At 37.6% G+C, this 9873-nt stretch overlaps 1 protein-coding gene across 2 annotated transcripts in view; it reads right to left on the bottom strand.

The window, feature by feature from the left end:
• Positions 1–2234: 2234 nt before the first annotated feature.
• LOC122976051 (MAM domain-containing glycosylphosphatidylinositol anchor protein 1) overlaps positions 2235–9873 on the bottom strand; it is a 188820-nt gene continuing 181181 nt past the window's right edge. For both annotated transcript variants that reach the window (XM_044344358.1, XM_044344440.1), the window contains exon 18: positions 2235–5241. In XM_044344358.1, the coding sequence (XP_044200293.1) occupies positions 5156–5241 (86 nt within the window). In that variant the 3' untranslated portion in view covers positions 2235–5155. The remainder of the gene's footprint in view (positions 5242–9873) is intronic.

The raw sequence follows: 9873 nt of genomic DNA, 5'->3' as shown, positions 1-9873 counted from the left end.
TCACTTACAGGTCAAATCCAATCCATTCAAGATAGATACACACAGCATACAGTATAGGTGGAAGATTAACAGTCAGTTTGTCATTCCAGTTATTATTATTTACCTGCACAATGGCAGAAATCTATTTGTAAGTGTGTGTATGTGTTTTATGTGCATGTACATGTGCAGCTGTACGTTGGCTCAGTAAACAGATGAATGAGTATGTTGCTAACAGAAAGTGGAGATGACCCGGTTGCTCATGTTCAATGGACACAAAGATCCCAAACTACTACTGTACTTTTGGGGAATTCTACACTGAGCACTAATGTTTCACTGACTGAGCTTACATTAGAGGGTCACAACTGGTATAGATAGATATACCTTTTAAATATAACATTTTGCAATAGACTAGTCTTCAGATAATACGTAGATGTACACATTGAAAGAGTCCGTGGCAGATTGAACAGTTGGTGATCTCAATATCGTTTGCTCTCTCTCCATGAGAGGTTCAGTGTTTTTGTTGCACTGCAGTATGTGTTATAAGGGAACCAGAACAATATGTAATGTGGATTCTCTTTAAATAAATGAATAATCCACCACATTACAAAGAATACAAAGACAGGGAATTTAGCCACAAATCACAGAATACCTGAAGCAAGAAAACAAATTTTGTCCCTCTCAGGTCATTTGCTAATTACTGTGGAAAAAAAAAAATCTTTGGTTTGTCTTTATCAAAACAACTTAAAACTGGATCTGAAATAAATTTATTCTGTAGGTGCTTGGCCTGCCCAATGTACAGTATGTGATGTTTTTACTTTTGGACAATCCATCACATCTGCTTGTAGCATCAATACGTCAGTCAACTAATAAGGTCTTTATGACTGCTTGATTAAGATAATTAATTTTTTTTAAAAAAAACCCTGTAGTTTGGTTCTATTATTATTGTTTACAATGATATGGTCAAATTATATTTTGATGCACTGTACCTTTAACATTCTCTTTGTCTCAAAGATTAATAACATTTCTATTACTTGCAGTAAAATAACTCACTCTTCTAAATTATTGTATTCTTAATGATTTTTTTCACTCTATGATGATCGACATGTTAAACATGGCATTTGTTTGTTTGCTACTAAAGTATGTCACCTAGGACAGATATTAATTGACAAAAGCTTTTGATTGCTTTGCTTTTTTAAATGTTCCTTTTATTGATAGATGTTATTTGGAAAATAATAAAGCACAAAATTCTGTTATTTTCGGCTAAAACAATGAATAATATCCTTTGAATGATAAGATATGTTTTCAGCATGTGATCTCAGGAAGGAAGCTAAATTGAAACACACACTATACTTTGTATCTGTCCTGGATGACATGACCACAATGAAGCCAAGTTACAGGAAAGGTGCAGTTACACACCAAATACTGTAAAATGGTAATTACTAAACCATTATGCAGGTTATTTGTTGCCTTGTGTAATAAACTGAATGGACCAACAAGTGATGTTTATGCCAGAAATATTAAAAGCAAAAAAATGATAGTTACTTGATTTACATTCTGTATTTTCCTTTTCACCTAAATGGGAACCAATCATATAAACGTTGATTATAGTGAGCCAGCTTGAAAGAATAATTGTGTTGATTCTTGCTTAAAATAAAATAAAATAAAATAAAATAAAATAAAATAAAATAAAATAAAATAAAATAATAATAAAAAGAACGTTCTCTATCATACAGAAGTAGATGGAAACAGTACAATTTACTTTTCTTTATCAATGTCAACATTAAAGGACCAGTGTGTGGGAGTTAGTGGCATCTAGCGGTGAAATTGCAGATTGCAACCAACTGAATACCCCTCCCCTCACCCTCCCCTTTCAAGTGTGTAGAAAAACCTACGGTGGCTGCGAAACTCGTTTTAAAACTCTAGAGTCAATGTTTGGTTTGTCCATTCTGGGCTACTCTAGAAACATGGTGGTGCAACACGTTAGGTTCCATGGAGGAGGACCCACTCCATCTGAAGATATAAAGGGCTCATTCTAAGGCAACGAAAACACAGCAATTCTCATTTTCAGGTGAATATTATTAAAACATATTTTTGAATATTACATTCCTTTTCTTCCAAGTCCGTTCTGCTAGATGCCACTAAATTATACACACTGCACGTTTAAATAATAATAGAATAGCTTAGCAATGGTTTCCATTGTATTTGCTCATGTCTATGCTATGCTTTGAGTTGATATTTCTTCAATACACGGCCAATGCATGTGTGAGTCAAATTGGGAGGTATTACAAAGGTTATAGACAACAGCTTGAGATTTCCACAGTATTCTCTTTGTTAATTTGCAACTGCCACATGTCCAAATGTAATGTTAACAATGGTTGTATCTTCCCTGTTACTACTGCCATTGAAACATGAGCCAGTATGAGAAATGATTTGATATTTAGCACATGAAATGCCATGCACATTAATGATTAATGATATTTCCAAAATGCTATCCTAAGCTGATATACAATCCACATTTAGCCAGTTCACTCAGCCAAATACGCTAGGGGAATTACTGGTATTACAATGAATGAAAATTACATGGGCATTTTGAGGAGATTATCAAAAGCTGACAATAATTTAAGTTTAGCTTACAGTACAGTATGTGATTGCAGAACAAAGAAGCTACATTTACAAGAGAGCATGTCACTCAAATGTCTTCTATAATGTTTAGTTTCATTCAGGAACAGGGTAACCTGCTGTTAAGTGCACTCATCAGATTAAAGTAAATGAATGATGAGAGACATAAAGCTAAGATACAGGAAGCATTTTTGGAAACTTGAGAGTTTTCTCATGTTGCTTATTTAATTTGTTCTCATTGTACACTACTGTCTGTGGCATTTCACAGATTTGTCCAACATGCCCTACAGACCTTTGTGGGAACTGAAAGCTGGCAATGATACAGTATAATGGACACATAACAATCAGCATCAGCTTACGGTAAATACAAATACAAAATGAAATAAGAAAAACAAAAAACAAGTGCGATGATCAAATCAACATGACATGACAAAGACAGACAGAATTACATAAGGTGCTGGAAAAGACTGATTCACACCCACATTAATGCACATGTAATGAAGCAGATCAGTTGGTGGAGCAGACTGACCAGAGAATATAGAGTTTCTTAAGTTGAAGCATGATGCAGCACACTGCTAACACACTATCCCCCTGAACGATTGAAATGTCTACAGCAGCGATTAATGGATACACAGATGATGAATACACAGATAATTATAAATCAGAACTGATAAATGATGAGGGAAGTGCCCGTTTCAATGCATTTCAGACGAGTTGTTTTTTTTCTGCAGACTGAAAGGCGATCTTAAATGCAATCATAAACTATTGTATACAGATCTATAGATATGAGTATTTCTCAACTAACAATCATATCTATGTGATTATGAAAACTGTTTACACTACAGACATTCAGTGTTAATTAAACAATGACAGAGAATATGATATGCAATCCACACTGCACACCCACCAGATACTGATAGTTTTCTCCATCTTTCACTCACAAGTGTATGGGAAATTCATACATGACATTCAATAACCTGTGGAGAAAGAAGTGCTCACTGATCATATGTTCAACTGAACTCACCCCTGGCCCTTCCCTGCCTCCCATACCACACCACTTTTTTCTCTTCAAACTCATTAAAGGCATGTCCAGCTATTCTGTTGCGGTTGATAACTCCAGACATCTGCGTCATGATGTCCAGTGACGGGAAGTTCACGGCAAAGGAGCAGACATGTGAAAGGTGCATCTTTTATGTATGGTTTTCCCTCTGCGTCATTCAAAGACGAGGCATGTTTTGGAGACAGAGGGTGAGCCAAGGGGCTGGCTGTAATGTTGGGAAGGAAAACTGAGTGCATATTTGTGTGTGTGTGTGTTTGTGTGTGCGTGTCTTCACAAAGTATGTTCGAAAAGTTTAGATTTCTATCCAGGTGGCTTGGGTCATCCTCGCACAGCCCTCCACATGCTCAATTCACTTTCTGGATCAAAAATCATCTTCTCTTCCTCTCATAAATATTAATATAATACTTTATTACCCATTGCCCTTGACCCTTATAACGCCATAAACAAAACAAAACAAAAAAAGTAAAATATCAAAAACATTGAGTTGGTCTGACAAATTGCAACATCACATAATAAGTAGAATAAAACCCAAAGGAACAGCAGAGGTTGTATAAACGTTGTGCTTCTTTAATTTCACTTTGTAAAGTCCTCCACTGTCCTAGTTGTGTTTTAGTTTAAACTTTGTTATATTTAGTATATATAGATAAATGTACACGTATAATCCGGACTGAGGTTTGTCTCTTGTGTCAAGCAGAGGGCAAGCAGAGAGGCTACCAGGAGTGCCCTTCTTTATCCTCTGTTTCTTGTTTGTCCTTTCTTCACAGTTCATATGTTTATTCATTCATTCATTCATTCATCAGTTTTTGTTTTTTTTGTTTTTTTTCTGTCTGTCTCTTTGTCATTCAGTAGCTCCCATGGTCCCAAAGGTTGGGACAGAAAGGGAGACAGTCTCTGTGAAAAAAGAGGGTTTTTCCCACTTTCTCGCTCTCTTTCACTTTCTTCCTGGAATCCCTCTTCCCTCATTTTATTCCCTCAGGTCCTTTGTCATCTTTGGTAGAGTGTCCGACACTTTGGTGTGTCTGGGGAATAGGGCGGAGGGGGCCATCGAGGATTGTAGTTCGAGGGAGTGGAGATACATGAGAGGGTGCACGCATGGACGAAGAAGGTTGATGAAGAAGAGGAAAAGGTGACAAGTGACACGCCGACATGGACAAGTGAATCTAACCAGATTAATAGAGTGACAAAGGAGAGAATGTGAAATATCATGTTCACTTTAAATACAATATGAGCGTTGGTTGGTTACACTGCGTGTCTGAAGGGAAATGTTTAAAGAAAGCGAAGGGGGAGAAAACAGACTTTGTGTTACTTTTTATCTAAGCAAGACGGATAAAATGGATGCATGAAGGATAGAAAGACGACGAGTGGATAGGGACAGACAGGTAAGAAGACAGGTAAGGAGAGGAGAAGACAGGGAGAAGGGTAGAGAGAAGTATAAGAGCGTGAGTCAGGGCAGTGTCTGTCAGCGCAGACAGTTGGCGGTGCTGTGGCAAGTGCTCATCATCTGTAGAGTAGCGACAGGAAACAGGAGAGGCCAAAAGTCAGCCAGCTGGCCAATGGGAGCGAATGTGATCCACCGATCAAAACTACAGAAGCAATAACAAAAGAGAACAGAGATGTCATATTAGTTCGAATGTATATAAAATCTTTTGACCGGCTTCTGCTATTTATGAAATGCTGTAATTCACGACTTAATATGGTTTTATAGCAAAGCTCCAATGAACACATGTCCTTGTCTACATTAAGATTACTCACTCTCCACCAGACATGGTTATGTAATACACTCCTATAATTACAGCAATGCTGAACAATCATGAGGGCTTTCTACGCTGTAATAATCACAGATCTATTCATTTTACTTTTAATTTATTCTTATGAGCCTAAAGGAAAAAGGATGACTGTTGATCCTTGTCTAGCATTGCATTTTACATCTACTGTGTGACGGTCAATGTTCAAAATTAATTCAAGGATAAATAAACAGCTCAGACACATTTGAATGGACTCCATTCAAATTTAAAAAATAATGCACACATTTAATGTAGTTATCCATTTCATTTTTGATTTTACCAATGGCCTCACAATGAACAATTTCACATCTGAGTCATCAAAAATAAATCTCTTTCTTCTGAAATTCAGTTTTGTCCCTTGTAAGCTGCATTTTATAAAGAACAGGCAAACCTTGATATTAACCACAGGCTAAGTAGATAACCGATCATGTATATATTTATCTCTTTGGCTTGAGGCTACCTTTAAGCCTGAGGCTGAGTGCAAAGGCATGTGCAGTGAAAAGCCACAGTGTGGCAGAGCGTTTAGAGCTTTCTTCTGTGCAACAACAATAATCTTTTGAACAATACCAAACCATGTTACCAATGTTGAAAGAAGGAGGGGGGCTTGTTGAAAAAAAGATCTGTGTTTTATCATTTCACATGGAGAAAAGAGAGATGCTTGTTGAGTGGAGGCGGAAGGAGAAAGATAGAGCAGTGGATGAGGGGGTGGATGACTAAACAAGGAAGAGAAACAGAGAGAATCACCATTGATATCCTACACATTGTCATGACAGCTTTGAGATTTAATGAGGAAAAAGAAGTTACTACTGATGTCATCATCGCCAATTTGTGATGGATTGTTATTGTTGTTTTTCTTTTTTTCGGCATAGTGTTGCTGTTTATGCACAGATCTTTTATGTGGTGTTGTTTAATTGTTCAGAACAATCATCTAAGGTTTCCTATTTATTTTCTTTTATGTTAAAACTTAACAGTAACAAACGCACACTCATTCTCTCCTCTCACATACATATATTATTACTCTCATTCATTTGCATGCAGCACTACACAAATTCAGCACATTACAAGTTCAAGCTGCTCAAAGACAGTTACATAAATAAAAAGCAGGTATTGTGTTAAAAAGATCAATATGATTTCATAGCAAGGGGCCATCTTCCAGGCAGTAAATCAATATTTATAATAAAGCTTTGATCCATACGGGGCAGACGTGCACACAAGACCACACACACACACACACCTATACTGTATATAGTATAGTTGCAGCATCAGATTGAAGTGGAATATGACATTTTACATCTGGCTCTCTGTCTCTCTCTCTCTTTCCTCTTTTTCTGTCTTTATCCCATCCGACCCCTGCTCTCTCTCTCTCTCTCTCTCTCTCTTGCTCTACAGGGTCTCTCAGAAAAGTTGATTTCAGTAATTGTGTGGCGGTGATACAGGTCCATACATCTTTCTGTCTGTCATGGAATTAAAATGGAGTTAGAAAGATAATGTATTACTATTGTGTGCATGTGTGGTACGTGTGTGGTTCCATGTATGCCAGTGTTCAGACAGTGCACAGCTATCCCTGGCTATATCACAGTCCATGTGGCTAAATGACAATGTTCTACTCACCGGGTAAATCATCGGGTTAATTAGATAATGAGATGTGGCAATTCCACTTGAAACAGTTTTACAAAGGAGCCGTGAGTAAACAGACATATTAAATAATTAATGTTTTATTTTGAAGTTTTGACAACGGTGAGCATGAATCAGTCCTCATCAAAATGTTGTTTCCTATCATTTATAGGCCTGATTGTGTACACAACACACCTCACCGACAGCTCATCATTTTGCTGCAGTCTTAATATACTCCAATGGGCCATTCAAAAAACAGGAAAAATCTCCTCTTATCTCACAATATACTCACAGGCCACTTTATTAGATACACCTGTGCAATCTAATGCAATCCAATACAACAGCTCTGCCATAAATTCTACATTTATGAAGCTTATACATTGTCAGTTGTTGTTGTCAGAAAGGTGATAATTCTACTTTATGTTTATTATTGAGGGTGTAGTGTTTGGTGGTGGTGTACTGGAGTGCATTATATTGAAAAGTGTTCCTAATATTTTGTCCTCCTCATGTATGTTAATGGAGTGGACAAAATATTAGGAACACCATTCAATATAATGCACTCCAGTACACCACCACCACCCACTACAACCTCAAAGTGTTCCTAATATTTTGTCCTCCTCATGTATGTTAATGGAGTGGACAAATTATTAGGAACACCATTCAATATAATGCACTCCAGTACACCACCACCAAACACTACGCCCTCAATAATAAACATAAAGTAGAATTATCACCTTTCTGACAATGTCAACAAAAACTGAAAATGTATAAGCTTCATAAATATAGAAATTATGGCAGAGCTGTTGGATTGCATTAGATTGCACAGGTGTATCTAATAAAGTGGCCCGTGAGTGTATTTAGACATTTGAAATTAGTAATTGTCCATGTAAATGTCCACCGTTGTGTACAGAACTGTTTCTTGGTTGGCATATGACTAGATGTCATGCATAAGAGAGTGAAAAACAATCTCTCTATTATTGTTGACATGTTCATGTTCAGATTGTGAGAATTGCCCCCCCTTTTAGGTACTGCTGCTATGCATGTCAGTCCTTCCGTGCTTGCACGTCACATAACGGTGGCAGATTTACCACTTGGAATTCTCTTGGAATTAATTTTTCAAACAATGGATCCTTGATTTCAGGAAGAGGTAGACAAAAGCAGACATATAATTTCTAGCCACTGACTGTGAACTTCACTGACTGAACTGTAACTGGACAATTTTCCTCAGCTAGCTAACTAGCTATCCCGCTTTGAGGAATTTCAGATCAGTTACTCTTACTTATGTGTAAATAAAAAATGTTAAGCAATTTCAGAGTTCAGAGTGCACTATTGCTACACCTATTTAGAAAGTTTACATTTCTGAAAATAGAGGATGATACATAAATATAAAAAAAATAATAAAGAAGAGCAATGGAGAAATAAGGGAGGAAACTCCTTCAACGGAAAAAAAGAGAAAATAAGCCAAACACTAACATAGTAAAGATACAAGCTCGCTTCTCACCACCTCTTCTCCTGCTAACACACACATCTGAGCCAGGTGGAGCTCTGTGATTTATGTAGGTGGAGTTGCACCAAACATGTCGGAAGAAATCATCCTTCTTTTGCGGAGGATTGTAGTTTAACAGTGCCCTGTGTGTGCACATACTTAACCTGACGTAAATGTGTGTGCATACTTGTGTAAGAATGTGTGTACTACATTTGTCAGATGTGTGTATTTGTGAGCTTATGTCCATCCCTGTGAGTCTATATATACAAGTCTTACATGTATAATTCCACTTGTAGGTGGATGCACATGTCATGTATGTGTATCAGCATGTGTGCAATGTGCACGCAGTGTGTGTTTGTGTGTGTGTGTGTGTGTGTGTGTGCGTGTGTGTGTGTGTGTGTGTGTGTGTGACACAGGTGCGATGTATCAGCTGGGTGATGCTTCCAGGCTCACCTTTTCTCCCTCCGCATCCTGTGAGATGCAGGGAGCAGAAATACAGTGCCAATGGAGAAGTGCACTCTGACTCAAAAGCATCTCTCTCTCCCTCTCTCTCTCTCTCTCTCTCTCTCTCTCTCTCTCTCTCTCTCTCACTCACACACACATACACACACCACACAATTTATGACAGTTTGCTGATCAAAGCTGCAATTGATGTTATGTACTGCTTTATACTTGTGCTTTCAAAAGCACTATCTCACCATGCATGTGTGTTTTAAGCTATTTGTCATCTATCTATCCTACACTGTATGAGATATTGTGCATATTGTGTAACTGGTGGTATGTTGTCAATGAGTTTACATTTTCCTCTAAGTGATATTCCTTTTCAATTTCATACCTGGCAAACATGAGTTGAATTTAATCCTTCTCTAATTCTCATTTTATTTCATCAACTCCATGGTGGCAAAATCTGTACCCAAGATAGACGCATTTGTGTTTCTTACAGTGACAAAACTTCATCAGTCGCCTGCCTGATAATTACCCATCTGTCTGCACTGTATGTCTTTGCCTGCACAAAACCTGCAGGACACACATGCACACGCACACGCGCAAACTCAGAGAGCTCAAGAGCTTTCCTCTTCCTGTTTACACCTTCATCCATTATTTACTGCATCCGCCAGTGTCTTTACATGCACATATGTGCGAGTTTGCACACATCCAAACACACACTCATATGCAGGCATCTCACACTAAGGTTTGAGGGGGTAAAAGCAGGTTGTTAATAATTCACTTTCTCATTTTTGCTGTTTTCTGTTTTTTTTTCCAGGGCTCTAATGTTTCGCTTGCAGTAGGTCTTGACAATAAAAAGTGAGCAAGGTTGCTTTTTTCTCACT

This window comes from Thunnus albacares, chromosome 1, assembly GCF_914725855.1.
Source record: "Thunnus albacares chromosome 1, fThuAlb1.1, whole genome shotgun sequence".
Taxonomy (NCBI): Eukaryota; Metazoa; Chordata; class Actinopteri; order Scombriformes; family Scombridae; genus Thunnus; species Thunnus albacares.
This window is presented reverse-complemented; position numbering and strand designations above follow the sequence as displayed.